General features: G+C 37.8%; 1 protein-coding gene across 1 annotated transcript in view; it reads left to right on the top strand.

The window, feature by feature from the left end:
• The window catches only part of LOC113059174 (low-density lipoprotein receptor class A domain-containing protein 4-like), a 48,273-nt gene that overhangs the window by 8,004 nt on the left and 19,394 nt on the right, over positions 1 to 20,875 (top strand). Inside the window, exons 2-3 of the mRNA XM_026227464.1 lie at positions 4,337 to 4,817; positions 12,032 to 12,172. Of these exons, the coding sequence (XP_026083249.1) occupies positions 4,778 to 4,817; positions 12,032 to 12,172 (181 nt within the window). The 5' untranslated portion in view covers positions 4,337 to 4,777. The remainder of the gene's footprint in view (positions 1 to 4,336; positions 4,818 to 12,031; positions 12,173 to 20,875) is intronic.

Below are 20,875 nucleotides of genomic sequence, written 5' to 3'. Positions count from 1 at the left end.
TCTTAATCACTTTGTTGGGGTTTCTTTTCAGTGCAAATCCTCTGTTTTTGTCTAACTGATGTTTTGCACTTTCTGGGTTCAGATGGATGGTCTCTCAAAGTCCTGAGACGATCCCTATGGTTAATCTCAGAACAGAGGCATATGGCAGAGATGGTCTGATAGGGTTGGGGTCCCTGGTTGGCATCCTGTGGTGGGAGACAGATGGAGGTATGCAGGGGCATGAGGGGAACTGCGGTCCTAGCGGAGCAGAGATAAAGACACTAACTACCGCTCAGCTTGTGCAGTCATTGCAGAGCTTAACTTGCCTTTTTACTTTATTTTTGGACTTTTTTTTTGGCTTTTGCTGCAGACAACATCTGCAGTACACCCCGAGTGGCATCCTGTTAGATCTAAAATGCATCTGCCCTCTTATGTTTAGCTCCAAAACAGCAATCGCAAGTACATTTTCTGGCATCTTTGCAGGACTGTGATATGGAGAGTGTAAAAAGTAACACATCTACTGTATAGCAATAGATTGAAAGTCTCATTTAGCAACTTGTTAGCAACTGGCTTTTTCCAGGCAAGTAAAACTTAAAAATCACAAAGTGGTATTGCTGATGTATTTTATGTTGTAGAATAAACCGACTTTATTTAACCAAAAACCCATTCATGGGGATTGACAAATCACCGTCAATAATTTAGGGGGATCATATTATGGGTTGCCCAAGACTATAGTGTTAAATAATGTAAACAATTATTTCTGACTTATTCATTATCATTAATTCTATAGAATTAGGGATGAACCAAAAATAATTTGTAATTCTTAATTATGAATGCTTCTGGAGTTTAAATGTGTTTTGAAGAACTCCCGTCAGAAGTTTTTCTGTAAGTCTCGATTGGATGAAGGACTACTGTGTCTGTTGTGATCTGTCAGAAATATTGTTTTCCATCAAAAATGGCAACATAATCATATGAACAATGAGGTCACTTATGGCACATTTGTACATTGGCTAGTTGTCGCTGTATTTTCATGTCGGTAAAAAAATCAATTCAATCAACTATGCTTTTATTATCAGTCATTGCTGTCAATTGAGTACATACTGTATTATTATCATTCCAAGTATATTTACATTTACCCTTTAATGGAGATTGAGATGTGAGCTAGAAAGCCATTGATGCTGTAGTGGGGGTTCGAGTCCTGTAATGTCTCGTTCTCTCTCTAATGCTTCAAAGCTGATCTCTGTTCTGATACAGGACACTGCAGCACTCTGCACCAAGCTCTCTGTCTCTCTCCCTCTCACGCACATTCATTTTCTCTCTCTTGTGCTGCAGCTTGACTTTGACATCAGCTCTTCTAGAGGACATCGCAAACACAAACTTTTAGGACTCTAATTATTTACAGCATTTCTAGTCGGCTAAATCACCCTTCACAAGTCTGGAAGAAGGTCACGATTGACCGACTGACAGACAAGGTAGCAGCTATTAGTCTTTTTTTTTGTTTTTTTGTGATGATTAATGAGATGGGCTGTTATAATGTTTAAGTCTGGCTGGATGAATCAGTTCAGTGAATAGTTGTTCCTAAGAGCTTCATCATGATTTAACCAGACACAGAGAGTGAGAAAGAGACGGACCCCCCCTGCTGAGATCACATTACACAGACCAACAGAAACAGAGAAGATTTTAGCAGGCATTTATCGAAGGAAAATCCGACAATAATGGGAATTTTACTTTATGGGGTAAGACATCCTGTCTAACCTGACAATGTTTTTCTGTCATTTTTGTCTGCCACAAATTGTATACTAAAAACATATATTTTCCCCCCCAACTTTGCATAAAAAAATTGTACAGTACATTGTCACAGAAGACACAAATAGTGATAGACCAACATTCCTCTGAACTTCAATCTCTGAAATGTAAAGAATGTCTTTACCAAAAGAACAACTCAAAATTCCAGGGATATTTTATCACATGATGTTGTTGTTTTTTTTTTTTTTTCAGGAACCAATCACATGTGTTTTCTTGAAGTCAATCATGTTTACAGAGCTAACATAATGCCAACACCGATGAAATTCTTGCAAGTAAAAAATTAATATTTTCCAATTATATATTGGTGGCTTATCGGTTATGTCTTTTTTTTTTTTTACCTTTTTTTTTTTGTCTATCAGCTGTTTGTCCATTATTGTATATACCTATGCCATAATATAAAAACACTAATAACTTCATGAAAATATAATCTTTACCAAATCTCAAAAATTAATGTATTTAATAATTGCCAAAAGTTTGCTGGTTCAGTATTTGTAGATTACTTTTCCACATTTCTATGGTATACTGAAAAACAATGATAAGCATTTCATTTCAAGTTTTCAAGGCTTTTATTGGCAAGAAAATATAATGAGTTAATATTTACAGTGTTGGCCATTGTTCTTCATAACCTCTTAGACTGGCTCTGGCATACTGGATATTAGCTTCTGGCCCAAATGCTGACTGATGTAGATCTATTCTTGCCTTATTAGTTCTCAGAGTTGATCACAACTTGTGGGCTTCTGCTTGTCCACTCGCCTTTTGAGGAGTGACCATAGGTTTTTTATAGGATTGAGATCTGGGGAGTTGCCTTGCCACAGATCCAAAATTGCATGTGAGGCCATGACTGTACATTATAATATTGTGACTTCTAAATTCACCTGTAGTATTTAAATGTCAGATTTTAGTGCTTTATTTTATACTTAGACAAAATAGTATTGAATTTTATTTATTTTATTTTAATTTATCTGCAATTATTAGCAGTCATCATCGCATGAAAATAATTATGACTTTATACTGAATTATAAAAATTTGAAAATAATAAATTGGCATTAAGTTTCCAATGCTAATAGATTTAATTCTGGTACATTTTATATAAATTTTACATTTTATATTTATGTATAAGTTTTATTTAAAGAATAGAATTGTAAATTTGGTCAGTATATGTGAGAATATTTTAAAGTCAGTTAATATATTCTTTCATATCCTTAGTCTGAACTAAGCCATAGATACGTGGTTTGTTCACTCTCTCTGAAAGGACAAGCACTTAGGAAAGGGAAACATGGAAGAACAAAGAGATAACAATGAAGAAAAGTACATTTAAACATCTGGCAAATCTGTTTTCTGTTTTATCTGTGACTGTGATGGCCATAGTAGTGTCCTGAAACGACCTCAGTTGACTGTGTGTGTGTGTTTCAGTCTTTGTTTGATTTGGATGGTGTTCTCCTGTTTCGCGTGTGTGGAATATTATTTATTGTGTGATGGATCCGTGCTCTCGCTGTGTGGCATGCGGCAAGGGTCAGACGAGGTGAGGGCTTGCCGTGTTTCTAAGTAACAGCCGATGTGTGGTCGGCAGTCTGGGCTCAGCGCGGCGTCCACTGGGATGTCGGAGGGCTTTAAAGGTTGTCTGAGGACACACAATGCATCGTCGGATGCTCTAGTCTTCTCCAAATGAAAATGGAGTTGTTGTTGTTTTTTTTGAGACGTTAAATCGATGATATTAAGCCACAGAAACATTAGCTGTGGCTTGTGATAACTCAGTTTTCAGTAAAGTGTTCTAGTGTGTTATGTAACAGTCATTAAAGGCTGACGCTCCTGCTGGGGATTGTAGATGCTAATGTGCATCTCTTCACAGGAACTTGATGTTTTGTTGCTGGTAAAGATCTGCCGTAAGATCGTAAAATGTTCATGTGTTGAACCCCTGCTGTTTCAAATTTTTGCTTAATAAAACACCCGTTTTACGATTGTGTCGAGTCTGTCTTTTTATTATATCTGTCTCGAAACTTGTCTGCCAGATCAGACAGGATCTTAGATAACTGTACAACTACGGTGGTATGGTGGCTTAGAAAAAAAAATAGATACAGAGTTAGTATTAGTAGGTACTTTGATATTGTTTTTTTTTTTATTTATTATTATTAGTTTGAAAATTGAAAATCGGAAGTCAGTATACTTGTTTTTGTTTTTTAAAGAAATTAATGTAAATAAAAAAAAATTATACTCCTTTTTTTAGCAAGGATGCATTGATTTGATAAAAAGTGACTGAAAATACATTTATTTAAATTTAAATACATTTATAACGTCACAAGCGATTTCTATTTCAAAAATATTTATTTGATTTTATTTACTCCATTTGAATTGAATCAAGTGAATCAAATCAACCCAGTGAATCATTAATTGATTCATTGTCAATTCCTAAACACGATTTCACGTTGTAATTACTCCAGTAAAAGCAGCTTTAGATGAAACTATAGGAACCTTTTGTAAGTGAGTTCTACAAGTACATTTTTGCTTGCATGCACTTCAGCCACTCAACTGATTTTCTCTCTGTCTCTCTCAGTGAGCTTGCGGTCTGAAGGATGAGGTTGGGCGAATTGATTAGCACGCTGCTACGCTGAGAAGAGTTTATCCACCCAGGACGAGCGGCAGAAACTACACATTCCCTCCCAGAATCAGCTATCAAACATCTTCTCTGAATCAAGTACCTGTCTGGATCTTTCCTCGCTCGCTCACACAGCTATGGCTGGCTGGCTCTGGCTGGGAGGATAATCGGTGCTCTGGTTCCTGCTGAATAGAGCCCTAGTCTCACTAAAACTTTTTAGCCCCCCTCCACCTTTCTTAGTTTATTTGCTCTTTTGTGAAGGGCAGCGGCCGGAGCCATGGACTTATGAGATGAGAATGGCAGCACGGTGGCTGTTTGGCCCCCAGGAGCCCTCAGGCAAACGGAGCCAATAACCTGGGTGCACAATCACACTCATACGGGCCGAGCGGCTGGAGCAGTATGCAGGAGGCTGACCTACCGGCCACCAATGCTTTCACAGGTGAGCACCGGATCACAATTATAACCTCAGTGTTGGAATGAAGCGGGATAATCAGTTGGCATAAATGTGAGTTTAATGATTCATGCCAGCAGTGCAGATTATGCTCATGAGAAGGGTCATGTTGTGCTTTACAAACTCATGATGGTTTTGTGTGTGTGCTAATATTCAAAGCCGCTTTCTCACTCACCCCACCCCCCCTTCCAAAACTCCTCTGCTACGATTCTAAGACGGGCTGTGTTTCTCTCCCCTGCCTGGAATGGAATGCAGAGAAAGTGCGAGATGGGTGGAGGGCGGTGGAAGCTGGGCTGTGCACTAAACCACAGTTTGACAGTCTAGTGCACTGCAGACGGGACTTGGAGAAATGTGCTACTTTACTGACATAATATAATGACCCTGAACTTCTTTTCTTGTGTCTTCTCTTTTCTTCTCTTCTTGTCTCATCTCTTCAACTTTTCCCTTTTTAGTATTTTTTTTCATACGCTGTTCTCGTTTCTTATCTACTTCTCATCTTCTCTTATTGTTGAGTCTCTTCTCTCCTCTTGTCTTTGTCTTGTCTCTTCTTGTCTTCTCTTTTGTCTGGTTTTAAATAATTATTTCTCATTTAAGAGGTCCTATTATGCTGTTTTACAAAGTCTTGATTTCGTTTTTGGGGTGTACTAGAACAGGCTCTCATACTAGGTTGTTTGAAAACAACCCTTAACAGTGCGAGGATAGTATAAGTTTGGCACATATATGTTTTCACTCGCTGAACACTGTGACTGAGCGCTTCAGAGTTTCACTCTCCATCAAGTGATCTGTGATATTTTTCAGTTCATCTCGATGGATACGCAGTGCACCTGTATTTGACGTACCGTATCTCTTGTGTGAAGGCGTACGACTCACTGTCGCTTTGTCTCTCACACACACGGAGTGAGAGAGAGAGTTGATGCGCTGTATGTAAACTATATACTTTGTTGTATTTTTCTGTCAAAATAACGGTGTTACTTTTGGAATTCTTCAGCGTTTAAGAACTACTGGGTTTACCGGAAGTTTGCGGAACTAACGATAATCTCATTGGCTGGCGCTCACCTATTATCGTTCCTGTTTTTATTAAAGCAAATCAGTTCGAGCAAACGCAAACAACCTGATTAATATTTATGAATCCAGTAGCTCATTAATCCTTTGCATTTTATATTGCGTTTATTTTTTTATACAGTTGAATTCACATCATTATTATATTATCAGTATTTGTTTTTTTAACAGAAACACTGAATTACCAAAGAAAGCACCACCACCAGTCCAGTTAAAATTAATAATATGCATTCAAACATGGTTATCAAGTTTTAATTCTAATTATTAAAGTTCTATCATTAAATAATTTGCTAAATAATTTTTTTTATTATCATATTACAATGCTTGATAGACTGATGTTAAGAGTGTACTTTAATTTATTTGAAATAATTTATTTTACAAACTTGTATATCATCAGTCTGGTGAGCCAGTGGCAATTCAATTGCCAAGGTGCCCATAGAGGGTTGGAAAAACACATTATTTTTCACACATTTTACGTTATTACAGCACCTTTCTCCCCAGTCTGGCATGAACGGCTCAAATAGTCCCTGTATCAAATAAAGGCCCGCCTTCTGAAATACAAAATGTGCTGTGATTGGTTAGCCGGGCCAGTGTGTGTTGTGATTGGCAGCATTTGGCACCTTGTCGAGAAATGTCATGCCCCTTACCATAACCACCTGCTGCGAGCTTCAGTATTTGTTGCTTCAAAATCAAATCAATTTCAGTGCGATTTTAAACCCAGATCATTGTAACCATTCTAAGTTCGTCTGCCTTAGGAAAGCTAGCATGTCTCCGACATTGTGATAACACTCGTTGCCTTCTCTAGTGCAGCTCAGCCAGGTCTCGTCCCATTCGTCAGTAATTGTGATGTCACAAATCCCGGAACATATGCGCTGTAGTCCAAACGACTGGTTCGTAGTAGTTTTTTTTTAAAGTGATTTCTGTTAAGTAAAATATCTTCTTTTGAAGTGGACTTTGAGCTTTTGCAAATCGTTTTTATGCTCAAACAGTAACAACAGACTAACTAAAGTTGAAAAAGCATAATAGGACCCCTTTAATATCTGTTCTTGCATCTTCTCTTCTTCTGTTTGTTTTTCGTCTCTTGTCTCCATTCTTCTTTTCTCCTCTGTTTCTTTTTCTTCCTTCTCTTCTCATTCTTGTTTCATCTCTTATCTCATCTTGACTAATCTATTCTCTTATCTTCTTGACTGATGTCTCTTCTTCTCTCCTTTTTGCTCATCTCCTCTCATCTTTTCCCATCTTCTTGTCATCTACTTCCAATCTCATCTTCTCCTCTTCTATTCTTCTGGCCTCTTTTGTCCAATATATCTTCATTTTGTCTCCTTTCTTCTCATCTAGTTTGTTCCCTCTTCTTCCCATTTTCTTGTCTCATCTGCTTCTCTTCTTTTGCTCTTGTTTCTTATTTTGTCCCCTCTTCTAGTCTTGTCATCTTGTGTCTTGTGTCTTGCTGCTTTGTGCTGTTGCATTTGTGCAGGTGAATATTGGATTGTCTCATTGTGTCTCGTGTTATGTTAAGGTGTAAGTAGGGCAAAGAACTGCTGATTTGTTTGTCTAAAGATTATCATAACATTTTAAAAATCACATCGGGCTGCACCACACCTTGCGAGAGATCGCATGGGTGTGCTTTGGTATTGTCTAGCACCTTCTCCTCACATAGTCAAGATGTTTATAGTGCTAGTGTCATCACTCTCTGGTTTCCATTGCATTCTGGTCTTTTGTTAAAGCTGTATAGTGAAGAGTCTTCCATAAAGCTGAATATCCACCGGTGTCAGGTCAGTGTTGAGTTTCTCTAAAAGCATGCTTGCAGGAACACTTATTTTAAGATCATTTATAAAAGCGAGTGACCTACATGTAGTGGATCATCACCACCTGAGATCCACAAATCTCTGCAAAGTTTTTGGCCCAGTGAAACTATCCCACAAACTCCTGCACCTGAGCACTTTCAGATGCTCACACTCACAGGATGTCCTGGTGTTATTAGTTGTTTTGAAGTTCTTCATGGAACAATATCCAATAGTAGGATCATCCAGGTTTGGCAATTTAGGGTCTGAGAATCAGGTGGAAACGGACCCAGGTGTAAATCAGGATCTCACATACGGTATTTTTTTTTTTTTTAAATTAAATAAACTTTGCTGCAGAACTTGACAACTAGCACTGTCATCTTGCATTTTTGTTGTCATTGTAAACCAAATGATCTGTAGAAGATGCATTGTGTGTGCGTGTGTGTTCTGTGTATATATCTATATATGTAAAAAAAAAAAATGTTATTGAAATGTTGTTGAAAGTCTCTTATGCTTACCAAGGCTACTTTTTTTTTTATATATATTTTAACATGTCATCATTTAGCAGACACTTTTATCCTATGCGACTTACAAATGAAAACAATAGAAGCAATCAGACCAACAAGAGAACAAAAACAGTATACAAGTGCCATGACAAGTCTCAGTTAGTCTAGTACAGAACACATAGAGCATCACAGTCCTGCCCACAGCCCGAGAGAGCTCTTTTGCCGGAAGTAAATTTCCCATTCATTTCTCCCATTGACTTTCGGAAAAATCCGTATCTAAAGAGTTTGAGCATGTGTGAGTATAACCAGCTATGGCTGAACTCATAAGCATATAACATATCATTTCGAGTGAAAAAATTAAGAGAAAATCTAAAAAAAAAAGTCAAAGGTACAAGACTGTAAATATTTTCATTTCGAGCGCAGGAACTACTCATCCCATAAACCACCGCGCCTCATTGAATTCGACTGAAGCCACAACCGCGAACGAGCATTTTGAGCGATCTAAATCTGATGACGGCCGCTCGCGCGAACTTTTTCCTCCAGTGAATTTTATTTTATATAGTGAATGTAGTGAATTTACAATCATGTAAATAAATAGTGTTTTATATAGGTATTGTGTATTGATTTTTATATTTATCATAGTGTATTTTATATATTGTGTGCGTGTTTGAAAGTGGTTAACAATAACGTCAGCATTAACATGGTGCAGTGCTTTGTACTGAAATCACCACTCAGTCATCAACACATGTCGTTGCCATTACACAAATGTTCAGTAAATGCACAAAAAGGTATGCCCAGGCTAAATATTGTTATGACAGTGGCATTATAAAATGCTTGATATGACTCATACCATATGAAGACTACAGTAGCCTAGCTAAGTTACCAACCTCCCTGCAAAACTCTCATGGCAGCCAAGGAGATCATGATTGTACTGATAAGTCTACCGTGCAAAAACGCAACACAGGTTTTTATTTTATTTTATTTTATTATTAATGATCTTCAGTCTTCACGGACCTTCGCGGGGTTTAACCAGACGGTTACAAGAGCTCCACCAATCAGATGCATCACTGTGGGATTGTGGGATTGTTCAGGATTGTGGGTAATGAAGTACTTAGCCAAGACATTGCGAATAAAAGGCATTTATGTCAAAACAAGGTTAGTGCCCCATGATCCTTTTGCGTTTATATGAACATATACTATCGCTTAGTACAGCCGTAGCTGGTTTTAAGTCTACCATGTATGGTTACGTTTTTATGGCTTATACCCCAAATGTCAATGCAGAAATTGCATTGAATTTTTACTTCCGGCACCAGCGGGACTGTGATGCTCTATAGCCAGGAATCATTTTTTTATATTTTTGAATATGATAGAGAAGAAAAGGTAAGTGCTAGTACTAGTTGGTTAAGTGCTGGCGAAACAGACAAGTCTTTAGATGTTTTTTTGAAAATGAGTAAAGTCTCAGCTGGTTGATTTTAGATTGGTTGGTCATTCCACCAGCTGGGCACAGTCCAGGAAAAGGTCTGTGAGAGTGATTTTAAACTTCTCTGGGATGGCACCACTAGGCGTCATTCACTTGCTGAGCACAAACTTCTGGAGGGCAAATTAGATTGAACTAGTGAGTTTAGGTATGTTGGTGCCATGCCAGTGATCATCTTGAAGGCAAGCATCAGTACCTTGAATCTGATGCGAGTGGCTACTGGTAGCCAGTGTAACCTGATGAGGCTTTTTTTGGTTCATTGAAGACCACCCTTGCTGCTGCATTCTGGATCAGTTGCAGAGGCTTGATAGTACATGCAGGAAGGCCCGTCAGGAGAGCATAACAATAGTCCAGTCTGGAGAGAACAAGAGCTTGGACAAGAAGTTGAGTGGCTTGCTCTGACAGGAAGGGTCTAATCTTCCTAATGTTGTATAAGGCAAATCTGCAGGACCGGGTCGTTGTAGCGATATGGTTTGTGAAGCTTAACTGATGATCCATCACAACTCCTAGATTTCTGGCTGTCCTAGAAGGAGTTATGGTTGACGAACCCAGCTGTATAGAGAAGTTGTGATGAAACAATGGGTTAGCTGGAGCCACCAGCAGTTCTGTCTTAGTAAGGTTGAGCTGAAGGTTATGGTCATTCATCCAGATAGAAATGTCATTCAGACAGGCTGAAATGCTAGCAACTAATGTTGGGTCATCTGGTTGGAATGAGAAGTAGAGTTGAGTGTCATCAGCGTAGCAGTGATTTGCATTTATGCATTTAGCATACGCTTTTATCCAAAGCAACTTACAGCGCATTCAGGCTTTAAATTTTTACCTATCATGTGTTCTCGGGGAATCGAACCCCCAACCTTGCGCTTCATAACGCAATGCTCTACCAATTAAGCTACAGAAACACTATGATAAGAAAAGCTGTGCTTCTGAATGACACATCCTAATGACATCATGTAGATGGAGAAGAGAAGTGGTCCAAGTACTGAGCCTTGAGAAACCCCAGTAGCAAGTTGTTTTGACTTAGAAACTTCACCCCTCCAAGAGACCCTGAAATATCTATCAGAGAGGTAGGACTTAATTCACAGGAGTGCGGTTCCATAGATGCCCATCTTTCTGAGGGTGGACATGAGAATTGGTGATTAACGGTGTCAAAAGCAGCAGACACGTCCAGCAAGATGAGTACTGAGGATTTTGAAGCTGTTCTTGCCAGTCACAGGTCTTCAGTAACCGAGAGCAGGGCAGTCTTAGTTGAGTGGTCGCTTTTGAAGCCAGATTGGTTGCTGTCCAAGAGGTTGTTCTGTACAAGGAACATAGAAAGCTGGTTGAATACAGCTCGCTCAAGTGTCTTTGCAAAGAATGGAAGAAGGGATACCGGTCTGTAGTTTTCTAGAAGTGCTGGATTTAGAGATGGTTTCTTAAGCAGTGGGCTTACCCAAACCTGCTTAAATGCTGAGGGAAATGTTCCAGAGTGAAGAGAGGAGTTGATAATGTGAGTAAGTGAAGGTATGACTGAAGAAGAAATTGCTTGAAGGAGGTGAGTGGGGATCGGATCAAGTGGACAAGTAGTAGGATGATTGGACAGGATAAGTTTGGAAAGTCCATCTTTGAGAGTGAAGAGAAGGAGGAGGGAGAGTGTGCATTAGTCGGTGTGAAGTTATCCTCAGTCTGCGGTGTGGAGAATTGGTCACTGATGGTCCTTGTTTTATTTGTGAAGAAAACTGCAAAGTCATCAGATGAAAGAGTCGGAGGAGGAGGAGGAGGAGGTGGAGGCAGATTAAGAAGAGAAGAGAAAGTTTTGAAGAGTGTCCGAGTGTCACAACAGTTGTTAATTTTGTTGTGGTAGCATGTTGTTTTAGCAGTGAAGGATGCATTAAAATGCATTTTAAAATGTACTTCTGTGATGCCATGTTGAATTTTCAATAGCCATTACTCCAGTCTTTAATCTCATGATCCTTCAGAAATAATTATGATATGATCGTTTGGTGCTTGAGAAACTTTCTTATTATTATCAATATTGAAAACAGATGTACTGGTTATTATTTTTCTGAAAACTGTGGTACATTTATTCTCATAATATTTTGATTTAATTGAATATTTTTTTTGTGACAAGTCTTCTATACTGTCACTTGTGATCAATTTAATGCATCCTTGCTGATTAAAAGTATTAATTTCTTAAATCTTAATCACCCCAAACCTTTGAACAGAGTTCCATTTAAATCCACTTAGCTCAAACTTTTTTTTTTCTAGTTATAAGTTTCCTTTCACAAGGTCCAGAACAAACCAAAGATGGAAATTTGACAAGCCCTGATGCAGCAGGTGTGAAAACAGAGACTGACCCTGATTGTTAAGTGAGTGATTGCGGTTTTCTGTGTTTGTTTCTAGAGTGCAGATTCCTGTGCACTAACGGCAGATGTCTGAACCTGGGCTCGCAGGTCTGTGATCAACTCAACCACTGTGGAGACAACAGTGATGAGGAGCACTGTCCCCTCTCCACCCAGCATCCTGCATCTGCCATCTTCAGCTGTGAGTCCATCTCTCTAACATTACTGCACCAGACTCAGATCTGTGTCTGTGTTCTGGTTCTGAAGTCAGCAGGATTTTTTCTTGCTTCTTATTGGTCAGTTCTCCTCTGAATTCCTGAGGCGTTTGTATCCAAGCCACCTGTTAGGTGTGAGTGTGAGACAATTGTTAAGTGGTCTCTCTGCACGCTGAAGTGTGGAGAGTGTGTGTGTGTGTGTGTGTGTGTGTGAGTAACAGGGAGTGTAAGTGGTTTGTGATCAACATAGGATGTGGTCAAATATGTAAAATGTCTTGATATTTTTCAGCTATTTTGATGTATATTTGACATGTATCTAGATGTATGTGGGTCAATGACACGACACTAATTTTTTGTTATTTGCTCTTTTTTTTTTCAAAAAATAAGTATGACATTAAAGCACCTTTTCTATGATGATCATATTTTTAATTTCTATATATTATCACAATATCATATGGCTACACCTCATGGCATTAAATCGGAAAAAAATAAAAACATTTAAATGGTAAAGTTTTTCAAAATCATATGAAACCAATATAAATTCAAAGAATACATTTCTAAAATCTTTGCAGGAGTGTTTTAAACTCAGACTCTTTCTTGTGGTTACTTGTTTGTCATTGACCCCTATATTTGCATTGTAATGATGCAAATGTGAGACTTTTTTTTTTGAGAAAAATCATGGTGAATATTTGATATTTTGTGCAGCCCCTGGCGTGAGATGCTGGCAGCCAGTCAGTTTTGAAGACAGTTTGAGGAAACCAGAACAGACAAGAAAAAGTAATCTCCAAAAAAAGCACGTAGCTCCTTCTGCATTTCTCTGTCCCGGCTGTGTTGAAATCAGTCATCTGTTCTTGCCATGTCATGCTCCCCTGTGCTCCGTCTGCTCCGAGGGGTGTCTTCAGTCAGAGCTGTTAGAGCAGTAATGCTCATTTCCTCAGCAGACAAACAGCCGCCATATACTGCTAGAGGGAGAGAGGAATGATGCTGATAGACGTTAGAGAAGCTGAGAGCGAGACTGAATCTGAGGAAATGTTTAGAGTCTAATCGAGTTTGCCATCAAGCTGTCTACAGCAGGGCCAGACAGATTGATCATGAATATAGTCTAGACACACTGCACAAAATATTCCTCTCTCTCTGCCTCCACATTGAATGGTTGTGGTCAGGACTGTCCGGCAGACTCTGCAGAGAGGGAGGGAGTGAGAGCGAGAGAGAAAGGCTGTTTATCGAAGAGTATGATGAAAAGCTTTGCAGGGTTTAAGGGTGTGCGTCAGTGATCTTCTTTGTCAGTGGTTTGCATTTATTGGCATCAGGTGTGTGGGAGTCAGACTGGCCGAAATATCAGGGTCAAGTATGTTGTCCATGAATTTATCATTTTATTTCTTTCATCTTAGGAAGGTACACTTAACTTGGTTGTTTTTGTGAGAAAAATGTTTAATGACCACTTTTCACGCTCTCTTCTTTCAGACGTTTTTTTTTTCTCAGAATTGTGTGATTATAAACTCACAATTCTGAAACTTGCAATTCTGAGAAATAAAGTCAGAATTGCAGTTCTGATGCTTTTTTTTCCTTACAATTTCAAGTTCGTATCTCACAATTTTGACCACTTTGTACAGTCTTTTCACGCTCTCTTTTTTCTGACTTTTTTTTTTCTTCTCAATTGTGAGATATGAACTCGTAATTCTGAGGAAAAAAGGTCGCAATTACCTTGATTTTATATTTTTTTTTTTTTTAAGTGTCGGAATGAGGCTTCCATAGTTGTTGTTGTTGTTGTTGTTGTTGTTAATAGTAGTAATAATAATAGAAATGTTAGTTGTCTATCATTTGTTGTTATTATTATGTTATTATTGTTATTAACTTAAAAGTAAAAATACTTATTTAAAGACTTTTTAATTTAATGCAAAAAGAAAGCAATTTACATTGAGTATTTGAAAAATAAATTCACTCAATATTTTGGGAAAAACCATATGTAATTAAGTTTGTATTTGTATTTTTTGCAAATCTGTATTTTTTTTCAAGATGCTGAACTTTAAGAATAGCTGTTGTTTTTAAATAATAATAAAAGCTATTTATTATTATTATTATTATTATAGCAGTAGTAAATCAATATTAATCAGTAATTCAGTGTAATCAATATTTCTTTTACTACTACTATTACTGTTATCATTGTGAACAATAATGAACTATATTTGTTGTTATTGTTATTAGATATATTATTAAAAGTTTGAAAAAGGACAAAAAAAATGTTTACTCAAAGGAAAGATTTTGTAAATAATAAAGAGATGGTTTTCAGTTTTGGGTCAAATTTTCTGGGGGATCTCCTTATGTAATCTCCCTTGATTTGGGAGAGTGAGAATACCTTTTTAGTAAACACAGTGTGAAAGAGATGTTGTGCCAGTTCGTGCAGGCCACAGATCAGCCATTTTCTGCCTGTATTTGCAGGAATTACTTTTAAGAGTGATGCTGATTAAACATGACCGGTTTCTACACCTCACCTCCACAGAAAAAAACACACTGATGGGTCATCTTACCTTATATACACTCTAGCTTTTACTGCGATGAGCACAGTTACCACAAAACCCATCACATCTGCCCTTTCCTGGCATCGAATCTCAGCACACAACTTCGCTGGCAAAACTTTGCTGTAAAAAAAAACAACAAACTTTCTCAGACATAAAACTACAAACGTTTATTCATTCTGCATAAAAGCTCGGGGTACGTCTCTCCTCTTTGAAGGCGGCACGGTAGCGACACACTTTGAAGTGCATGTAAATCAGCCTCTTCAACAGTTTGCTTGTTTGTTAATGGCTCTCCTCTCTTGTGTGTGTGTGTGTGTGTGTGTGTGTGTGTGTGTGTGTGAGAGAGAGGAGTTTCTCAAGAGCTGCAGACAAGCTCAAGTTGTCAGGCACTGGACGTTCATAGACACTATCCCGCTAGCACTGGACCAACACATCCCACTTTGATGTCTGTCAGGGGACGAGCGTCTATAGAGCTCTCTCGTACTCTCTTTCTCCTCCCGTTTCTCCTCTGCGGATTTAACACAGGTTGATGGGGGTCAGAGATCGCCGAGGCCACGTTTCGAGCCTGGTCTGATGTGAAGAGCTCAACAATCAGTTTGTTTGAGTTTAGGATTTCCATCACTAATCTCCATCATCTCTCATGCTAATCTGGGCCGACCACAGCAGACTGCATTTCCATGCTAAGGGGCTCGTTACCAAACCGACGTCATGCCTTCTGCATGCAATCTGTGTCGCTTGGAGGGAGGGCAAGTCCCAGATGAAGCGTTTGAACTTCTTGAAGAGCGAGAGAGAGAGAGGGAAGTGCCCGATGATGGAATTGTTTGGCTTACAGGAATGTCCGACAGTAAAAGAGACTTGAATGAAGTTCGGAGGGTCTTAATCAGGTTTTTAATGACGGATGATAATGATGGTGTGAGTGAGACACTTGTTTGGTATTTTGAAGTCTTGGAGCCGGTTTAAAGAGTGTTCCGCTTTGTTTGTGCTCAATTTGATTCGTGTTATTTGACTTTTCGCAATATTCTGGATAAAGGAAAGCAATTTATCTCCGAAAATGTTTCTTAGATTTCACTTTAACGAAGCAACAGGCTGAGCACCTGTGCGATAAATTCGTCACGCACTCAATAGCGACTGTTGTGATTTCGTTTTTGGTTGTAAATAGCTTTTTTTTTTTTTTTTTTACGCTTTCCGATGAATACGAATCCTGTCAGTCCGAATAGAGAGATATCTGATTCCTTCATTCTCTCCTTCCTCTTTTCTTTCCTTGCTCGCTCGCTCGCTCTCTCCCCCAGGTCCTTTGAACCACATCCCACACACGTTGCTGCATTAGCCGGGCTGTTTTTCAGGGCGAGGGCCATGCGGTCCTGTATTCGTTGGCTGTCAACAGCATCAGTACTGATGGGTTTCAGACAGTGTCACCTCACGCAGGCTCTCAGTGGATTCTGGGATTGTTTATCGTGGCTGAGCTGGATGTCTATCGGGCACTATTCTTCTGTGTTCACTCATTTACTCGATGCATTCATTCAGTCATTTTGTGCTGTGAACCTCCCAGTATGATGGAATCCCTCAGTCTCTCTCGGTGGCCTTCATGCCTCCCTCGTTTCTTCATCCGTTACCTAAGTACGTTTGACCCTGTGTGTGAGTGTGTTGAGAGAGTAATGATGCAGCTGGGGCCATTAAAGATTGGGAAACTGACAGCTCTCCTCCTTCGCTTTCATTCGCTCCCCTCAAAGAACGATAGACAGGGAATAAAAACACAAGAGGAGAAAAAGAGGCAGAGCAATAAATGGAGACGCCTTAAATGGCAAGTTGGTCTGGAATCCAATCAAGTTTGGCTCAAAGACTAAAGCAAAAACAAAGAAAGACACAAGAAAGTGAGGGAGGAAAAACATTATGTGAATAATATATAATCATGTAATCGATTTAAAAAAAATTAACCGTACTCTGATTCAGAGCGTTTTAAAATGTAATTTGTAATTTAATCTAATTGCAAGTACTTTTGGAATCTGATTACATTATCCAAATTACATGTGATCAGTTAATACCCAGTTCTTCCAAAAAGTGCCGCATATGGGGTTGAAGTATCTAATTTCGTTTGGAGGGGGTTTGGGCTTCTGTTGATATCCGTTATTGTTGGTAGATTGGACAAACCCAGGATTTGTCTTAAAAACCACAATGTTCTCTGGTTTAATTAGAGCACATATTAAACATTAAATATGCCACATTTCTCAGGCTTTAGAAGTGTTTGTTATAAGTATGTGGGTATTTAGAAAGTTTAAATAGATTTTGCTTATTTTACCTCCCTACATTTTTTTCACCATTAACCATAGGCATCTTAATATCAGTGATCATTATTATATTAAATATTGTTTAATAAATCATCCATCCATCATAATTCACAGCACTGCTCTTATGTAAAGAACCCAAAGTGAACTTTCCTTGTCGATGTCACAATACCAGTAATTTAATCTTCAGGTTCTCCACAAGATCTAGATCTTAATGGATGAAATGACCTTCATCCTAGCCAATCAGAATGCTCATGATGTAGAAGACAATTTTTTTTAAATGGATGGCAACACACTTGTTGAATTAATAAAACTAAGGATGCTCCGCTCCAATCCCTGGTCACAGGATACCGATACAAGATGAAATCACAGATACCAATCTTTCTGAAGCCGCCTTCTGTATTTTTATCAATAGTGATGCCCCAATCAGGATTTTTCGATGCATTTAATCAGGGCCTGAATGTCATTTTAGAATATGGGGGGAATTCCATTCTTAGGGGAAGAGCGATTTCGAAGACTAATTTGAGGGGGGTGAAGGGGGCATTTTAAATAATTATGTTAATAATTATAGTTTGAGATTGGTTTATGAGATCAGCCTTTAGAGACCGCCAATCAGATTATCGGCCGATAGCGATCGGTAGCCGATCAATCGGAGCACCCCTAGGTAATGGCATGGTGTATATATACTCTATAAACCACTGTACACTACCATGGTATACAATGTTTTTCTTCTAAAGGCCAAGGCTCGTTCTGCACTAATATTTTCACTGCCATTACAGCAGTTTGCTGCTTGGTCTAAATGGCTGTATTCAGAAAATGATATCAAAACTCTCTGGAATGTTTTTTTTTATTATTATTTTTTTATTATTTTTTTATCATGTGCCCTCCTGCACCCAAAATGTTTTCCCATTTTTAAACCATTTTGAAAGAGTTGGAATGCAAATGAGAAATCTTTCTCATTCTTTCTGCATTCCCCCTTCCAACCCGTTGTGTTTTTGTTCCCCTGAGGTGTTCATTTCTCACAAATATCTTCTTCTCCTCTCTCTCCCCACAGTGAATGAAGACTTTCATACTGAGACATCCTATTAGCTCATTTCCAGTTTACCCATAATGCCTCATAATGTGTTTTTATGTCATATCAGTCATGGCTGTATGGATGAAATTCAGACCCTAAACTCATTCACTCTCTGATTGCAGGATGTCAGGTTGCATTGTTGCTTGAAGATGCATGAATGGAATAAATGAATTCTTAATGTGTGTGTGTGTGTGTGTGTGTATGAAGGAGAGAGAATGAAACATGAGAAGAATGTTTCCTGCTGAGGTGCTATTTAGTTTCACCTCGTCCCCTTTTTTAATGGCTCATTGTTTGTTAAAAACATCATGGCAAAAAAGTGATTTGCAGTCTTTATTCCGAGGTGTCTGTATGAATTACAGCAAAGTACTTGTACTCCCATTTTTTTAATATGCTTGCATGCTTCATAGTTTCATAAGAGCAAAACTGTTAACAACACAACATCCAAATTTTGGGCTAATTATTGATTCCCCATTTTAAACGGATTCACACGCTCTGGATTTAATTCAACCCAAGTAGCCGCAGCGTTGTGGCAGCACAGGAGCTTTTGTATGGGCATTGCTTCACAAAAATCTATTTGACTTCACCGTTATTATTGATAACATGTTGACCATTGACAGAGTCGTACTTTAGAATAGCTGTAATTTTGTAGTTGTTAAGAGAGAAGCAGTGAATGTGCGTGTTAGTCTCTGTTTTTCTGGGTCAGAGCTTTGAAGTTGAGTTGGGTCAGCTGAGCTCGATTCAGATGTGCCACTTTCTCTCTCTGGTGACCTACGCGCAGGAGGTGTGTCGCAGCAAACACTTTAAGCCAGTCTGCTGTGCTCTCTGCCTTTTGTGTTTAGTTTTTGTGAATCTGTGGGTGGTGATTGGCTGGAGGCTGAACATGTGACTCATGGGAGTGAAGTGAAAATATGAGGGCCCTGATGTAAACATCACCTCCTCTAAGCGGGAAGTTCTTAAACTCTTTTGGGATTGGAAATGATTGTGAAAGGGATATAGTTTCAGTTGGAAGCAGCACTCTCTGTGCTTTGAAGGATATAAAACGATGACGTTTGACCATTACTTGAACATAAATATATTCTTGAACATAAATTCACAAAAGGGTTTAGAACTAAATTAGGGTAATTGATCGCAGAATTTTTGTGTTTTAAAAAGGTTCAACCAAACATTACATAAAAATTTTGCTTTAATATGTTACAGAGGAGCAATATCAATTTAAATTGGGAGATTGGAGAGAGCTAAAAATCACTTTATTATAGAAAAGATTATAAAAAAGGCACCTCATGGTTTGTTTAGGCCCAGATCGGTTTCATTTTAGAGGCTCAGAGGTTTGAGACAGGAAATTAATTTAGCTTAACATCATGGAGTATATGTACAAAAAACTTTTATATAAAACATCATAATTTATTTGGGCAGCACAGTTAATAGAAATACAATTGAAATGAATAAAGACATCCATAAATTATTGTAATTTTACAGTTGTACTGTAAGATAATACCATTTTTTTTTAAATATTTTTTCCTAAACACTTTTAGTGAAAATTAAAAAAATATATATTGTTTTAAATTTTATTAATAATAATAATAATAATACATAAAAAAGAGATAGTTACAGTACATTCATATGATTAATATTTTTCCTAAACACATTAAGTGACTAATGCACCTTTTTACTTTTGATTTTTAAAAATAATAATACATTGTAAAAAAAAAAATTTATATATATATATATATATATATATATATATATATATATATATATATATATATATATATATATATATATATATATATATATATATATATATATATATATATATATATATATATATATATATATATATATATATATATATATATATATATATATATATATTATTTTTTTTAATTAAATATTATTATATAAATTGAAAAATCTATTAGATGTAGAATTATCATTTTTATTTTATTTTTTCTTAAAGATTTGCAGCTATAATTTTTACTCATTCTCAAGTCATGCCAAACTCACATGGCTTTCTTGTTCCCATGCATAGAACACCAGTGGAGACCACTGGTCAAAAAGCACAATGAACTCTCCATTAAAATACTCCATGTGACTTGTGCACTGTATTTTAAAACCTCTAAAGCTATACAATCACTCTGTTGTTACAGACTTAAATTGATTGTGTTATTCATAGAAAATTTTGCTTGTCAAATTTGGTCACTGGACTTTGGTCACCATTCACTTTCATTGTATATAGAAAGGAGAAGCTTAGAGAGTCTGCTATAAACATGTATTTTCGTGGTCCACAGACACAAAAAAGAAAGTCACAGGCTTTCAAAAGACACGAGAGTGAGCAAATGGTCAAAATTGATCTCTTTAAATATTTAAAGCTACATCAGCAACTTGACTTTCTCTTTGAAAACAAACATAGGCCTTCTTCACATTTCTAGTGTTCACTTCAACACATACTGTAGTTCTGTTACTGCTCTTTTTATTGTATCTGGTTGTTTTTTGAGTTTCCTAAAATCCCCCAACAGCACCATATCAAACCCCCAGGTTAGCTCCTCCTGTTTATAAGCATGCAAAGATGTCAGCTGGACATATGGACTGCTGTTATTATTTCATGAGGTTTTTATAGTACTTTACTACGACTGGGAGTCAGGACTGACAGTCTGCTGGGTAGTGGGCCACTTCGCAAAACACATGGTTATTTGTCACCGAGATCTTCCGCTTTGATGACCGTTTGCAGTCACTGTGTCTGTACAGAGGAGATGATGTGCCATAAAGGGGGTCCGAGAGTACGCAGGTGTTGTCCATGAGGCCGTATGGCAGCGTCCG

Source organism: Carassius auratus, chromosome 41 (assembly GCF_003368295.1).
Source record: "Carassius auratus strain Wakin chromosome 41, ASM336829v1, whole genome shotgun sequence".
Lineage (NCBI taxonomy): Eukaryota > Metazoa > Chordata > Actinopteri > Cypriniformes > Cyprinidae > Carassius > Carassius auratus.
Note: the sequence above shows the minus strand (reverse complement) of the source record. Positions and strands in the feature narration are given on the sequence as shown.